Below are 16,834 nucleotides of genomic sequence, written 5' to 3' on the forward strand. Positions count from 1 at the left end.
AGGATCAATACTGAAAAATCTAGCTATATGCTTTGTCCTTTCTTGTCTTAACATGGAGTGTAGGGTTTACCTTTCTGTGGTTTGACAGATGTGCAGTGTTAGTTGTAAAGTTTTTTTTGGTTTGGTTTTTTTTGGTTGGTGGTTTTCTTTTTGTTTGGTTGGTTTTTTTTTTTGTTTGGTTGTTTTTTTTTTTTGGTGGGTGAGAGGGGAGGTTTGGGGTGTCTTCAGCATGGCATTTTTTCAAACATTTTTCATGTGCTTAGGTGCATCCAAGCAGAAGTCAAGTTCCCTGCAGGTAGCAGATAAGGACCTACTGCCACCTTTTCACCCATACCAGCCTTTGGAATGCATAGTAGAAGAGACTGAAGGCAAGCTGAATGAACTTGGACAGAGAATTAGTGCTATTGAAAAAGCACAACTTAAATCATTGGAATTAATTCAAGGTGAACCTTTAAATAAAGATAAGATTGAAGAACTTAAAAAGAACAGAGAAGAACAAGTACAGAAGAAGAAGAAAATATTGAAGGAGCTGCAGAAGGTGGAAAGGCAGTTGCAGATGAAAACCCAACAGCAGTTTACCAAAGAATATTTGGAGACCAAAGGTCAGACAGACACAGCACTTACCCTGCAGCAGCAGTGCCCACTTACAGGGGTCTTCCCAGAAGTGGAAGCCAGTAAGGGTCTGCCAGAGGGTAACTTCTCAGGGTTCCCTCAAGCTGACACAATCTTGTCTAAAGATGATGAGCAACAACAGTCTCAACCACCTGCTGAACAAATAGAGTTTGTCCCTACCCAGCCTTTGCCAGCACCGCAATGTAATTATTCTAGTAATTTAGGTTATAATGGGACAGAGTCTCTTGAACTTCAGAAAGCATTAGGGAATCAGCAGAATGTAGGACAGCAGCAGCAAATTGCTGGACAGGGGCTCTTAGTTCAAGAACCAGACGGATTAATGGTTGCCACTCCAGCACAGACGCTTACCGACACTCTTGATGACCTAATAGCAGGTGGGTTAAGAAATGTACCTATTATTGCATTAATTTGTGTGCTCCGTTTCCCTCTCTCTCCTTCCCTCCAGAAACATCTTGGGGTTTTCCAGTTTGGGAATACTTGCTTAAGAATAAAGTTCCTGATTAGTGCTATTAATCCTAACAGTGACTTCCAGCTCTAACATGAGACTTTTAAATATCTTTTTTCCAAAGTGCAAAACTTTGTTTTAGCCCCTTTGGCTTCATCTTTTTCTGTGCTGCTTTAAAAAGCCTTATCACAGGTTATTAGTAGTGCCCATTAGGAGGCCTGAAACTGTGACAGTTTTTTATATCTTCTGTAGAATTTTCTATACAGGCTTATACCTCAGTGACTTTCTTCAATGTAGTAGCCATCTCTAGAAAAAGCCAAATTATTGTCACTTGTATGGACAAATATGTCTCTCTCCTTGCTGCTTGAGGTGTTGCTACAGTTTAAACACAACCTGGAATCCATGCACAACCACTCAGTTCTGTAATGGCTTGTGTTTTCAGAATACCCTCTAAACCCTGGTTGTTACACAGGAATATCTGCTTGTTAGATATAACATGGCAAAAGATGTGTCCTTTTTTCTGGATGAAAAGCAAAAAGTCCAAACGTGTTTCCATTTGTTGATAACGGTGTGAAGAGGAATGGAGGTTCCCACAGATTGGGTTGTGTGAGTCTCCTGTGGAGAAAGAGGTATCATTTTGGTTGACTTAATTTCATGGATTTGACTAGGATTGATATTGCTGCTGGAGGTATGTAGGATGTAGCCAGTGTTGTCTGGTCTGTAGTTTTGGGGTGTGTGTGTGTGTGGTGTGGTGTTTGTTTTGTGTGTTGTGGGTTTTGGGGTTTGTTTTGTTTTTTAATTCAGTGTTTCTTCACTTTTATTTGCACCTTGTGTCTGTCCCTCAGCCTTTATTTTCCTGTCTTCGCTGCCCCCCCCTTGGTAGGCACTGCCCTGTCCTCTTATGTTCATTTCAAGGCTGTAGAAATGTGTGGTAAGACATTTTGCCAGGCATTCCTGTGGGCTTCTAGAATCGTAATTGCATCAATCTCATACAAGTTGAGGCTACCTGCAACTTTGCAACCTCCATGGAAACCACAGTTGATGAAAGTGTGTTGTGTTGTACCAGCTCCCTTCAGCTCTACAGTGGAATTCAAAGAAAGCCTCTTGTATTGCCTTAGTTCCCCCTTTTCTGACATAGTGTGCCTCCCCCCAACTGTATGGTGCTCTTCAGAGTATTCGGCCAACACTAAAACAGAAATGCAATTGGAATATTCTTGATTTTTATTACTTGAGATTTGGTATTGGAATGTGTGAGGAGGAGAATTTGAATGGTTAATGCAAAACATAATCAACAAGGGCTTAATCTTGGGAGTAGTTCCTGTTGCTGACAGTTCAGCGTATCTAACACAAGACCATGTAGTAATATACCCTTTCATGGTTAGCAGTAGTGTATTACTTCCAATACTCAGTGCACCCAAGATGAATAACTGCTGCATCAGCTGAATGCGAGAACTGCGCTGTTCGAAAAAAGATTGCCACTAACCGGAAAAGCTTTATCTTAAAAATAATTTTAAAAAAAAATCTTGAATAGACATTGCTTCATCTTCAGAAATTGTTTAGTTTTTGCTAAGAAATTAGATTTACTAACTTCCAAAATTTAAACAAATAACATGTTCTTCTACAACTGTTGGAAACTGTAGTTACAGAAATGCAACTTGAGGAAACTTCAGCTGTTCTATTCCAGAGGCCTCTACAAAAATGTGTTGATGTTGCTTTATTGAAGTATATTTTCTTCTGAAATTCACAAGTTTTACTTCCCTCCCCCAAAAAAAGTTGTTTAAAGAGAATTAGGTATTTTGCTCACTTCTTAAATCCAGACTGTGTAAAAGAGTGATCCCTGTTTAAATTATAATCCTACTGTATCTCAAATTTATGTACATTTAAAAACAAACTGTAAATCTACCTATTCATACTCCAAACTCTTTGATCCATATATAAAACACACTTAGCCTTTTTCCACAAACTTGCCCAACAGCCCTCAATTTTGTAAAGAAGTTTTGAGCAATAGAAACTGTTACGAGAACTGATTTTTACATGCGTGCTACAGATGCCAGATAAAATTAAGGGGCTTGTGCCTGGTGTGTGGGAAGTCTGTCTCTTAGAGAAAGTTGTCTTGCACTTGGGTGTGCTGATGAAGTGTGCCCTTGGTGTGCAGTAATGGTGGTGAGTGACTCTTAGTTTAGAAGAGCTATGAACATTTTTATTGCTGCTGAGTATTCCAGTTTGTATCAGATCTGCTTCAGAAGAAAAGAAATGCTAAATCAGCTTTTTGGCCTCTGCACTGAAACACCTTTTACTGCTGCTCTTACCAGTGGCGATACAAGAGGCAGGTTTTCCAAAGCCTCAGCTGAGACTAGTTGTAAGGGAGAAGCTGCGTTTCTACAAAGCCTCAAATCTTTATTTTGCTGACTAATTGTGACAACACACATAAATAGAGTATTTATCTTGCTAGTCTGCTGACATAATTTCTCAGCTGCTAGGTGTTGAGGTGGTTGATGTCAAGGTGCAAAGTGCTAGAAGTTTCACTGGCAGTCAGTCACTGGTAGATGTGTATCCAAGTCCCCTCTTTCATAAAGCTATGCAGAAGTAACAGAGTAACCTTTGGAAAGTCAGGTAGAATCTAAAAATGAAGGAGCTCTTTCCGCTCCAGAACATTTCAGTTCTAACAGAGTTTTATATGTGTTGAAGCAAAAATCTTGCAACTGATCCTATCTGTGAAGGTATGACTAGTAAGTCAAAACTGGCTTTACAGAAGAGATACAGACGTTGTGCAGTTTAGGGTGGGAAAGCAATGAATTATTTTGGATCACATCTTCCAATAGGAGAGGATGTTTTGAATCTAATTTTCGTTACTTAGTACACATTTGTGTGTACTTGAAGCATCTTGTCTTCCATAGTTGGAATTTCAGTTCAGTTCACATTATGCATTTACCATATTAGATTTCTTAATTGGCAGTATCTGAATTGAAGCTTTTTTGTGTTTTAAGGTATTCAAGATGAGGAACTTTCTTTTCTTTGGTGCTAGGTTTTGTCTGTAGTTGGAGTATTTTTATTCCTATTTGTTTTAATCAGTCAGTATTTTTAGTCAGGAGGTGGCATCTCTGTGTGCTTCTGTCTGACTCTCCTCCTGCAAGCTCCCATTCCAGGCATGTTTTGAGAAACATGTTATTTGGTCCAGAAATTATGGTTGTGGTCAGTTATACAGAATTGCGGTCTTTTAAGATCATGATTTGGAAGATGACATCTGAGTTACTGTATTTAGGATTGTTGTTTGGAGTAAAACTGATTACTAGGATAATCTGGTGTGAGAAATGGTGGCTCATAAAATGAGTTAGCAATGTGCAAAAGCCTCAGTGCAGTAACATGCTACTGAGAAGTTGTGGGAACAGGCTGAAAGACTTATTGGTCATGAAAAAGGGTTGCTTTCTTTGTCCTGAAAATCCCGGTTCCTTTGAGGAAAGGGAAACTGAAATCCCAAGTCCAGTGTCTGTGAATGTCCATGCTCATGGAATGACAGCAGTTAGGTAGAGGCAGTTTCAGACTACAGCTGCAGTCTCATCCAGAGCTGCTTGATTGAGGTTCTACCAGTGCCTCCAGAGTCTTACTTAGATAAAATACCAAGTTCTTTCTTCCTTGTGTTTCACTTGTGGTCCTGTGATACTTTTTCATAACTTTTGAAAACAGTCATCAGTGTCTTTGGAGACCTGTCTTCAACTTCACACTGATTGAACAAAAGACCCTCTGGAAGGTTGCAAGCCCTTCTTAAAATGTGGGGAACCTGGATTTTGCCATGTGTAGAAAAATACTTATTTTTTAATACAAATTCTTTGAAGTCTCTGGAGACATCCAAAACCTATGTCACAAAATGAGTATTTTATAAAGATTTGAGGTACACATTGTGACTTTTTTTTGGGGGGGTGGGGTTGGGGTGTTGTTTGTTTGGTTTTTATTTTATTTAAACCAGTGTCTGGCTATCAGTGTGTTTATCAGCACCCTTCCTGGTGAAAAGACAAAATGCCTGTTCAGTAGGAAGGAACATTTCCTGCATGTTGCAAAGTTTCCCCATGTCTTCTCAGAGAATGAAAGCCATATGTGTTTCTAGTCTGTTAAAATTCTGCAATATGGCATAGAGATGCTGAAGGTGATAATCTCCCATGGTTGGTTTTATGCCCTCCAGCTAGTCTTTTGCTTTGGAGTCTCGGGCAGTGCCAGCGCTGCTCTCCACTGCTAAGTTACATTGCCGCAGTTGTTCCTGCATTAATGCCAATTATTGAGATGAAAGTCTGGAGTGGGTATGGTGGTATTGCTCCATGGGGAAACTGCACATTAGCTTCTGGCACTGTGAGTATGACCTTCTAACTACAAGTGATTGGCAAGACATCCTTGACTTCCCTGGGGCCCATGTTAGACTGATGAAGCCATCCCAGAGGTTATGGCTGGGCTCCTGGTAGCAGGAGGCAGAGGCAGAGAGGTGGCTGTCCCATTGTGTCCCATCGGTGAGATGACCTTGTCTCCCTGCATGGGGTTCAGAGGAGCAGTAGCTGTCCCACCATCTGTGATCAAGGTTGGTAATCCGGAAATGGACTTGGAAATACAAGTTAACTCTGTTTTCATACAAATGTATGTGAAGGGATGTTGTAACCATTGTTGCAAGGTCAACTTTGAGTTAAAAAACTGTATGTTTTTGTGTAACTTGGGCTGAGCTAAATCAGCCCCGTGAAACTGGAGGGTAGAAGTTCTCAGACATGTTTTGCTCCACAAGGCTTGAATTATGTTGATGCTCCATTGGGCCAGCTTGCCAGCCACACTAAGGAAATAGATAATTACGCTTCAGAAAATCCTGCAGTTTTGTCAACTCAGTAGAGGGGATGATTAATCAGTGTGCGTTGTAGGTCTGTTTGTTAGATTATATTTTAAACAAGAGTTTGGGGTATCAGTACAGGGGTTATCTACATTTCTATTGCCTTTGGTCTTCTTTCTCATGTTTGACATCATTGTTACTGTGCACGTGAAGCGCTTAGCACACATTCATGTGTTTCAAACACATGATGAAAATGTAAAGTATGCAAGAAATACTTGGGCATTTTCAGTCATGGTTGTGAAATACAGAGAATTTCTGGAACCATTGACAGCAGCACTAAATATATTACTTTAAGGACCCTTAAACTGGGTCAGGTGGAGCCCCTCTGCATACCCCTGCTTTGTATGCACAGCCCATGCACATGTTTTTAGACACATTTATTGTTGCAAGATCTGAAAGCATTTGGCCAGTGTCCTTCATGAGGAAGGACCAGTTTGATTTATTGTAAGTCCTTAAAAGGGTGATTTGGTGTCTTGTGTTTTGGAAGGTATAATCTTTAGAAATCCAAGTAGTATTTTGCACGTCAGTGCATTGAGCAAAACAACTGTATTGCATTAATGCTCATCTGCTGCTAAAAGTGGTAATCTATAGTAAGGAGATGAAGTGGGAGCTTTTATATTGGAAAATTTTAATACAAACCTGGTTTGCTTCACATTACAACCTTCTCGAGCAAGAGTCAACTCTCAGTTCAGATACAGTACTTTGTTGCTTAAATGTGGTAGCCAAATGTTAATGCTGGTTTTTGCTTATGAGCAAGGAGATTGCTTTACTTAAAAACTACAGCTGAAAACTTGTTACCTCCCAAAATTTCAGTGACAACCCCCCACCGTGTTTCCAGAACCCAGCTGAAGTGACCCACCTAAACTTTCTCTAATCTTATGTCTCCTTTGTTGTGGTATGCAGTCCTGTAGGCTGAATTAGTGGTGTTACTGGTCATGGTGAGGATTTTACTAAGACTTTTTAGTCTGCACCATTTTCCTTTGAGTAGTTGCTGGTGTGCAATGTGTCAGTGGAATAGGGAAGGTTGAGCTGGGGAAGGTTTGCAAAAATTTAAGTTGTACGCAGGTTTGAGTTCATCCTTCATCTTCCTGTATTGCTTGAAACACTTGGACTAAAACAAAATGATGCTGCTTACCTGCAGTTGTTAGTGTTTTCCATCAGTTGCTTGTTGCAGGAATACTACAAGGTATTGTGTATTTTGAAATAATTAAAATGCTAACGAGGTATGCCATGTAATGAGACTGCAAGGTATAGAAATTTGGCAATCCAGCAGGGACAATACTTGTCAAATCCAGCTGCTATATTAGCATGGCTTACTATGGTTAAAGTGCCCTCGTAGCTAGTGCATAGGTTTGTTAGACCTTCCTGCCAGGTAATCCCAGCTGAGCCTTAGACACATTCCGGCTCCCCTCAGACTCTCATTTGGTTACAAAGGCAGGCAGAGGTCTTGGCCCTGCAGTACGTATGTGCAAGGATATGTCTGCTTGTTCTGGTAAAGGTTCATTTAAAACTAGTTGAATAAAACTGGAGTCTCTTCCCCGCCCCGCCCCCCCCCCCAATATAAAAGTTTCATTCCTTGTGACACCAAGCTGTGTTAGATCTTCAGGATGAAATCTTTTACAGATGGGTCAATCAGGATAAATTTTAGGGAGCACAGACAGTTTTCAGCTTTCTTATTTTTGTTGACTGCTCCCTCTTGTCTGCTTTTCTTCTACCCTTATTTACTGGGTTGTTGCAACTCTGAGACACGTTTAATGGTGTAAGTTACTGTCAGTCATCTTGCTTTGAAAACCTGCTATAGGGACTAGGTATGCACTAACCTTTACATGAAAAACGTAGGAATTCCAGAATGAGACTGTATTTCTGCACATTAGGTATGTGCTTTAGTGATGAATCATTTGTCTGCTTAAAGTGAGCATATGATTGAATTTTAACAGTGAAGGTTACAATTTGAAAAGGATAACAAATAACCTTCATAATTCATACTCGCAATGCATACAGACTAATTCATAAAAATATTTTCTAACTTAACACAGTTCAGAGACGATGCTTACACTGTTCAACTGCCAGAAGGCTTCTTTGTGCAAGACACCAACCTGTTTGGGTTTGGGAACACTTGTTTCCCCCCATTACTGTTTTGTTATTAGACTGTTGCAGTTAAACAGGACTGAATATTTTTCATATAGAATGTGGCATTCCTGAGAGTGGATCGATAACTTGGTATTACTTTTCAGCTGTGAATAGCAGAGTGCCCAGTGGCTCCACCAGCTCCTCGCACGCTACTGAATCCCCTACGTCTGAGCCTTGTTCACAGGCATCATGCAATGTGCCCTCGCAGTCAGTGCTCCCTATGTATCCTTCAGTTGACATCGATGCACATGTGAGTAATTGCAACTGGTTTTGAGTGGATTTGCTTTCTGATAAGTTCTGAAAGGAAAAAAAAATCTAGTATGGTATTAAAAAGTTATCTTAAAGTATTTTTATTTTCTGAATATCTACTTCTTTTTCTTCCCAACTGTGAAGACTGAAAGTAATCACGACACTGCTCTGACCCTTGCCTGTGCGGGAGGTCACGAAGAACTTGTATCTGTACTGATAGCCCGTGGTGCCAATATTGAACACAGAGATAAGAAAGGTAAGCTAAAACAGTAAAACAGTTTGACCATGAACTACAATTTGAAACAGTAAATTTCAAATTGGGATTTGGGATTCTTTGCTCCAGAGAATTATCACAGCATGCAAAAATGTAGAATTGCATTCCTGTGCTTCATGTAGAAATGTTGGCTATAATATAGCCAGGGACATTACCTGCCTTTCTATGTGTATTTTTGAAAGGAGCTGCGTCTGAGTGGTATCTTAAGCAGATATGTGAGATGTGAAATGCTTTTGTCTTTATGATCCACCTTCTACAAAAGACCTTAGATACTAGGTAGAGCAGCTAATGGGGGTAAATAGCAAATCTTGGCTGACAAAGCTAACAGGGAGTAGTTGTCAGGTTGTGTATCCTATTGTCACCAATAACTGAGTTCAGCAAAATCTCAAATCTTGTAGAGCTGAGAGAAAAAAAACAACCCACATTGCCACTGTCCTTGGAGCTCACATTGACTACTGGAAATAAGCAGCAGGCACAGTGCAGATGTGTTCACTTGTTGGAGCTTTATTAAACAGGAATTAAGTGGAAAGCTGCAACTTCTCTAAAGAGATGAGTTGTTCAGAACTTGATCCAAACTGATGAGTGCAAGTACTGTTTAGATTTCCTTTGAAGAGTCTTTGGCTATATTTGGCTGGAATAAGATGTGTCAGGGTCAGAAGAGTAAGCTATAGGAAAGGGTCGGAGATTGTGGCCTATACCAGGAAGCTCCCAGTCTGGGGAAGATGTCTGCTCAATAGATGTCATTGTGCATTAACCATTTTGTGTATTTCTGCAGCTTTAAAACTTTTGAGATTCTCAAGGCTGCTTTTAACATGATCTCTTGTTACTAGGTTTTACACCTTTGATTCTGGCTGCAACTGCTGGACATGTTGGTGTAGTGGAAATTCTTCTAGACAAAGGTGGGGATATAGAAGCACAGTCTGAGCGTACAAAGGATACTCCGCTCTCATTGGCATGCTCTGGTGGACGCCAAGAGGTATAGACATACTTGTCCTCAGTGGGTTTGAATTTGCTTTGTAGGCAGTTTTTTGTACAGTGGCGGTGGTTTTTTGGAGGGGTTTTTTTTTTCGATGGTATAATAGATCATCTTTTTTCTGGAAGTTTTTTTAACCTGTATAGGTGTAGCTGTTTCAGGTATTTCTTTTCTTGCAAGAGGAAAGGGGATTTATTCTTTTCTCCCTTGGGTATTCCAGTTTTGTTAGCTAATGTTTGTAAGTTGTGGTCATTCTTCTGTTGATGTATCCTTGCGAGATAAGTACTTTTGTGAGGGAGGTAGAGATGTTTAATGAATAACTGTATTTACTGCACACTTCCATTACGCTTTCCCCTACTCTCAAAACTAAAACAGCTGGTGCAGGCACACAAGGACAGAAACTGGAATTTTGTTGCCAGTACATGGTTTTAGTGGTAATGTGCAGAGCTGATAAGTGCAGATGCAGGATACGTTACACTAGTCTTTTAAGGATGCTTCAGTTTTCTCTGAGCTGGGTTTGTGTGTGGTTTTTTGTGGGGTTTTTCTGTTTTGGTTTTTGTTTGGGGTTTTTTGTGGGTTTTTTTTTTCTTTTTGGTCCAAATAGGATTTGTTAAATCCTTCCTATGTTAGTCATGGGCATACTAGCTTAGAAGATGGCATGGAGATGGCAAAGGGCTCTATGCCAGATACGGGAGTGGTAAATTTGGGAACTTCTAAAGCTTAAAACAATTGGCCAAAACTCAGAGTTTCCACTTTGACTTCTGAATTGCAGATCTTTAACTGTGAAAGTGCTGCTCACACATAAAAGGAGACGTCAGTTTGGCCTGTGGTAGCATTGCTTATTGAACTACTTAAGTCTTTTGTTCTTCCTCTTTATATTTTTTTCCTTATGCCAGAATCTGCCTCTTCTGTTTCTGGCTTAGCAGCTGGCAACCTTTTTTTCTAGCTTATTTGAAAATCACCTAGCCTCTGTTAGTAATAAAATGAGGTCCACTAAGGTGCAGTACATCACCAGAAGTATTTCAGATTTCCCCCCTTTTGTCTTAAACAGCTTCTGATAGAGAAGTGCTTCCTGACACTTGTTCCATTACCATGTGTTTTATTGGAAAGATGGTCAGACTTGGCTCAGGTGTCATTTGAATTAAAGTTGTGGGAGTTTTTGAAAGAGAGGCTCAGTGTGAGACATTATGGGAGTGGGATAGATCCCTTGTTTGCAGACTTCAAGAAGAGCTTCACTTTACGGCCTTGCATCTTTGATTAGGTAAAATAATCTTTCTGGAAGACAAGTGTTGCACTGCTGCAACCCACAGAGATTACCTGATGTATTCATAAGTTGCTAAGTCTGTACAGCACATACATAAAAGTAAAACAAAAGAGAGGTTTTCCTGTAGAATCTTACCTATTGACAATGGAAACTGGTAGCATACTTGGAAGGTTTGAAGATGTGATAACATCCTTTCACTTCCTGAGTAATCAGCAAAGCCACAGTATCTTTTAATGTGCATGCTTGTCTTTTCAGGTTGTTGATTTGCTGTTGGCCCGAGGAGCAAATAAAGAACATAGGAATGTGTCTGATTATACGCCATTAAGCCTTGCTGCGTCTGGTGGCTACGTTAATATCATCAAGATTCTTCTCAATGCGGGGGCAGAAATTAATTCAAGGTAATGTACTATGTACACCAGATGAACTGCAGTATAGCACAGACACTCCGTTGTTGGCTATGTACTGAGGCATAGGCTGGAATCTTGAGTGCTTTCAGACCTCCTTGCAGCCATTCTACACTGATATTATCCTTCATGTTATCTTAGTGCTTTTAAATTGCTTTTAACTGTCAAAAATTTCATCTGCCTTATACCTAAATCTTAAGGGATTATTACAGTTTGGAAACTTATTCTTTCCCTTTTCCACCATTCTGGGATCTAGAAGTCAAACTGTTTCCAGTAGAACCAGGTAAAGGAATGACGCAAAGCACTTGGGCCAGCTCTGTGTTTGCTTGAAGATGTCTTTTTCAGTAAGAGGAACAAATTTACACAGCTATGTCCCTTAAGCCTTCATTCATTTTAAGAAAAATTACATATATTCTATCACTTTGAGCAAGTTAGAAATGCAGCTGTGCTAGAAGCATGTGTTTTTATGAACTGATCAGATGCAGCCTTCATTTTTAGTATATGTAGTTTAAGGCTGATGTGTGCCTCAGCCATCTGAATGTCTAAAAGCTGAAATGTATTTTCCTTTATAAATTACAATTGTCTATTGCATGTAGTTACTTAAATGATTTCTCCAAATCAGTTAAAAAATGCTAGTATTTTAGGTCAATGTCTATATTTGTGTATGTTATATGTTTCTTTCTGGCTTACAAAAAACATTTTGTCCCTCTTAGACACACTTATTTCCCAGAGCATTCCTCTGGTTCTGGGAACTGCAGTTTGTTTCTTTCCCTTTAGGACTGGTAGTAAGCTAGGTATTTCTCCTCTGATGCTGGCTGCTATGAATGGCCATGTACCAGCAGTGAAATTGTTGCTTGATATGGGCTCTGATATTAATGCCCAAATTGAGACCAACCGGAATACAGCCCTCACCCTGGCCTGTTTCCAAGGCCGAGCAGAGGTGGTCAGTCTACTTCTGGACAGGAAGGCCAATGTCGAGCACAGGGCGAAGGTAAGTGTGTGAATCACCTTTCCTTATGATTTATTCCTAACAGGTGATTTCTCCGAGTCATCAAGTTTCTTCAGATTTCCCTGTTACTTTGAGCTGTCTTGGCTCAGAGGATTTACTGCATCAGAGGACTTATTAAATGCTCTGAAATAAGTTTTTTTTCTTTTTTCTTTTTTTTTTTTAAATAGAAACATCGATGATGAATTTTCTGCATTAGGGAAAAGCTGACTGGCCCTTCTGAGTTCATAATGAAACTTAGATTGACTTGTTCTGTAGTACTAAGAAACTTTTCAAGTTTAAGTTTGACACGATACTTGTTAACAGAACAGATGGTTATACATATTTTTACATATCAGTAAAGTCTAGGCAGGAGAGAATAGTGCTGCTTCTGGTGATTCTCATATAGAACAGAGGTCTTGTCTACAACAGAAGTAGTGCAATCAAACTTTGTAAAACTTTTACATTACTGTAGAACCTGTGGCTTCAGTACTGTGACTTTCTGTGCCTCTGAAATGCTCTACAGGTCCCATCCTTTGGTACTCTGGGACGCCTTTGTGTCTCCTACCATAAAGCAAGCTTTAAGCTTGTGTACACAGCCAGACTGATTTCCCCAGCACAAAGGAATTTTTGGTAACCCCTAAAGCTGCTGAAATAATGGCTGTGTCTGTCCTACCCCGCCTGCTTCTGGAATGACTGTGGCTGGAGAAAAGGGGATATGGATAAAAGCCAGCTCTCAAATGGTCAGTTTGGCATGTTAGCAGCTGGTATAAGTTTATTTAATAGTCTAGCCTGGCAACCAAGTTGGGCGCAGATCAGTCTCAACGCTAAGGGAGGCTAGAGAAAAGCAATAAAGCTAGTTTCTGAGCATTTTCTTAGAAACACCTGTGTTTTCATTTGTTCTGTTTAGAACGTTGATCTGTTCTAATCTGTGTTTTACAGAATCTCTGTTGTAAACTTTTGTTTTTGCTGTTGAGACAGGTTATCTGGTGGTACTTAGTCAATTGTATAAATCAAAGCCCGAGAGTATTCGTTCTTTTTGCGTTTTTTTTGTTTTATTTGGGTCTTTTTTGAGAGAGAAAATGCTTGAAGGTTAGGCTTCTAAACTAAGTATAAGCAGCTAAATAAAAAAATCTGATTTCCCAGTGTAGAAATCATTTGTGTCTTAGCCAAAGTATGTTGTACAAATTTCACACTGTGTAACTTACTCTCCTTGCACAGACTGGTCTCACACCTCTGATGGAAGCAGCTTCAGGAGGATATGCAGAGGTTGGAAGGGTTCTTCTTGATAAAGGAGCAGATGTTAATGCTCCGCCTGTGCCTTCCTCAAGAGATACAGCTTTAACAATTGCAGCAGATAAGGGTCACTACAAGTTCTGTGAGCTCCTGATTAATCGGTAAATTATTCCTTGTCATTAGCAGCACATTGGTTTTGTAGCTGTATTCTTCTGTGGCAAGAGTGCCCTTGTTTACATCGCCTCTTGCATCTGATAGTAAAGGGAATGGGAAGCTGCAGAAGTAGGATGTGGTATCTGTTCCCTACTCTCCACTGTTATCTTGGTGTATCCTGCTACTTCAGTGTTAATTAAATGAAGCAGGCAGCTGGGACCAGAGGTAGGCAAACACTGTCTGGCTTCACAGCTCTGTTGGCTGTGTATTAATCCACAATTCCCATATGAGCATTTCCCAGCTGTCACTTGGGAGGCAAAGTCTGAAAGTAACTCTTGAGCTCTTCAAGCATAACCGTGTGCACTGCTGAAATCTGAAGGGGCTTCTTTGTCCTGGGGGGAGCCACCACATTAATGATGATTTAAAGGACCCGTGGTTGCTATTTGCATTGCTGTGGTGCAGTAGGCTACATGAAGTGAGTGTTTGTTACTGTGAGGTGGTTTGAATAATTCCTGTGTTGCTACATTGCAACTTAAAACAGCAGATTTCAGGGACAGAATTTTTCTATCTAGTCACTGTAATTAAAGTTATATATAGAGTTTTACTCTGATCTTTCACGGCCTTACTTCCTGACTTCCACCTTTATTCATACCTTGTTTCACTTGATTACACTTGTACTTTATTAGAGGAGCACATATTGATGTTCGTAACAAGAAAGGAAACACACCTCTGTGGTTGGCAGCTAATGGTGGTCACTATGATGTGGTTCAGTTGCTTGTGCAAGCAGGAGCAGATGTGGATGCTGCAGATAATCGGAAAATTACACCTCTTATGTCAGCGTTTCGCAAGGTAGGAGACCAACAATGTTATGTTTCAATGCTAAATGTTTTCAAAACAAGAATTTCTCATTTGGTCTTAAATCAGAATGCTTGGTTTTGGAAAACTCATATATTTAACACAGCAAAATTACTATTTTGGTAAAATGCCTGCTTTAAAGTAATCATGATCTGTGTACTTCACACAGATCTAATTTTTGAAAGGTGAAAAACTTTGCTCCATAAACCATGTTAACATTATTATTTCCAGTTATACACTGTCCAAAAACTTGCACTGTTTGATATTTTACTGTTTCGAGATTACCATTGTCCCCTCTAAATTTCTGCAGATCAACTGCTTGTTTCAGTCCTGCTTTTGAGATGAGCAAAATACCAGTCTGTAATAAGCTGTCCTGATTCCTTTGTGCTTCTCCTGTTCTGTTCCTTATTTGTTCTTGAGTGGGACACTTTGTGTAGTTGGCTCTTTTGTCACCACCTTTTCTTCTTGGCAGGAAGAACATTGTTTCTTCAGTTATGTTGTTGAACACAAGGAGCATAGCTATATAGCTGAGGAGTTTATTAACTGTAGCTGCCTGGCCTTTAACAAAATACCAACTTGAGTGTACAGCTTTCTTGACAAACAGCAATACTGAGCTCCACTGCTGTCCCTCCACTGCTTTCAAATAACTTCAGATGCAACAGTTGGGTACTTCTCTGTGGTTACACAGTATACCCCATCAATGAGTGGATCCAGCAGCAAAGGAATGTGTTTGCTAGGATAATATTCAGGTGGCCCAGTTCCCTGATTAGATTTGCCTTGTAATTGAACAATCTAAGTTAGCTCTGTGTTGTGAGTAGCAAGAGTGGGCTGGGGTGACAAGTGGGGTCTAAAGAGGGTCATCTGGCCTGTTATTAAAAACATGAACAGCTGCCTCTGCCCTTGGGCCTGTTTTGTTTTGGTCCATGTATTTTAAAATAAATTTACTTGTGTGAGAGCTTGTCTTTGCCACCGTGATGTAGAAGAGCAGATGTGCTGGCAACACTGAGCAAACAGTAATTACCTTTCTTCCCAAACAGCAGCTTACCAGGAATGTTCTTGCTTATTTTTAGTCTTTTGCACTGGACTAGGAGATATCAAACTTGTATTTTCATGATGAATGTTGAAAATTGTATACAAGAGATCAGAATTTTCTTTCCTATTCTAGGGGCATGTGAAAGTAGTTCAGTTCCTGGTGAAAGAAGTTAACCAGTTTCCTTCAGATATTGAATGCATGCGATACATAGCGACAATAACTGACAAGGTGAGTTCAACTTCAGGAAAAGACCCTATTCATTATTTTCAGCAAATATATGCATGAGGAATTCTTAAGTATGCAAAATCTGAATGTACATGTTCTCACATGCATTTGATTCAGAGGTTTATGTACGTCTCCTTTTTAATACAGAATAAAAAAAAAAGTAATCAGCATTCAGAGTCCTGTTCTGTTGAAGTAGTCTGTATGTCTACAAATACAGGGAAGCTAATCTCACATTTGTAGAGCAAGCCTTACTCGTCAATTTTAATTTATTATGGAGGTAGTAAGACAAGTTTGCATTCCAGGACCTGTTGAAAAAGTGTCACCAGTGTGTGGAGACAATTGTGAAAGCTAAAGACCAGCAGGCAGCAGAAGCAAATAAGAATGCAACTATATTGCTGAAGGAGCTAGACCTGGAAAAAGTGAGTAGAGAGTTGCTGTTGTGTAGCATAGCTGTTTGAACTATATATTAATCTATAGGCTGTGTTTTCTGTTGATGCTTCTTGGGGCAGTAGTTCTTCATGCTGTGATTGTATGTGCTTTCTTTCCTCTAATACACAAAAAGTGAAGCATACACTGAGGGTGGCAAATTAGAACTGCCTTCTGCTTCAGCCACTCTGTTGTCCCTTTCAGTAAAGCTTGGACTTGTCAATAGTTAACTGTAGGTAGTAGCTCTCTTGCATTACTTCAGCAAGTTACATTCATGACAGGTGATGTGTGAGTAATGTTGGTCTTCAGTCTTGGTGGTGTGATACATGGTATATTATAAGTTGTGTAAGATGTGTTGTTCATGAGCATTTTATGGACTTAAGCTGCCCGATGAGCTATATGGAGTTGAGCAGAGAGTGGAGAAAATCAACTTCTCCTTCACCAAGGGTACTGTGAAGTGTCCTGGAGTAATGCAGATGCTTCTTCAGCATTCTTTAGCGGGCTCTTTTAATGGAGGCTTTTACAGTTTTTGGCAAACAAGCTCCATATTATTAGTTCATTACATTTTCCAGATGGCTGACTTGTTAAACACCTATAACTTGCTGTGCAAAGCTACAGTATTGCATAGTTGACTTGGCTGATTCCATATATAAAAAAAAAAGCGGTTAAAATTATAGCAGTTTTTTCT

General features: G+C 39.8%; 1 protein-coding gene across 21 annotated transcripts in view; it reads left to right on the forward strand.

Annotated features, from left to right (window-relative positions):
• LOC119152012 (ankyrin repeat and KH domain-containing protein 1) overlaps positions 1–16,834 on the forward strand; it is a 117,101-nt gene that overhangs the window by 77,089 nt on the left and 23,178 nt on the right. For 16 of the 21 annotated variants that reach the window (XM_037396545.1, XM_037396548.1, XM_037396555.1 and 13 more), the window contains 10 exons: positions 264–1,007; positions 8,174–8,319; positions 8,463–8,574; positions 9,423–9,568; positions 11,085–11,227; positions 12,011–12,224; positions 13,440–13,615; positions 14,294–14,456; positions 15,628–15,723; positions 16,023–16,139. In XM_037396545.1, coding sequence (XP_037252442.1) covers positions 264–1,007; positions 8,174–8,319; positions 8,463–8,574; positions 9,423–9,568; positions 11,085–11,227; positions 12,011–12,224; positions 13,440–13,615; positions 14,294–14,456; positions 15,628–15,723; positions 16,023–16,139 — 2,057 coding nt within the window. Of the gene's footprint in view, positions 1–263; positions 1,008–1,520; positions 1,708–8,173; positions 8,320–8,462; positions 8,575–9,422; positions 9,569–11,084; positions 11,228–12,010; positions 12,225–12,744; positions 12,962–13,439; positions 13,616–14,293; positions 14,457–15,627; positions 15,724–16,022; positions 16,140–16,834 lie in introns of those variants that run through there. The other 5 variants (XM_037396558.1, XM_037396559.1, XM_037396564.1 and 2 more) reach the window with 3 other exon arrangements.

This window comes from Falco rusticolus, chromosome 8 (genome assembly GCF_015220075.1).
Source record: "Falco rusticolus isolate bFalRus1 chromosome 8, bFalRus1.pri, whole genome shotgun sequence".
In the NCBI taxonomy this organism is placed as follows: Eukaryota; Metazoa; Chordata; class Aves; order Falconiformes; family Falconidae; genus Falco; species Falco rusticolus.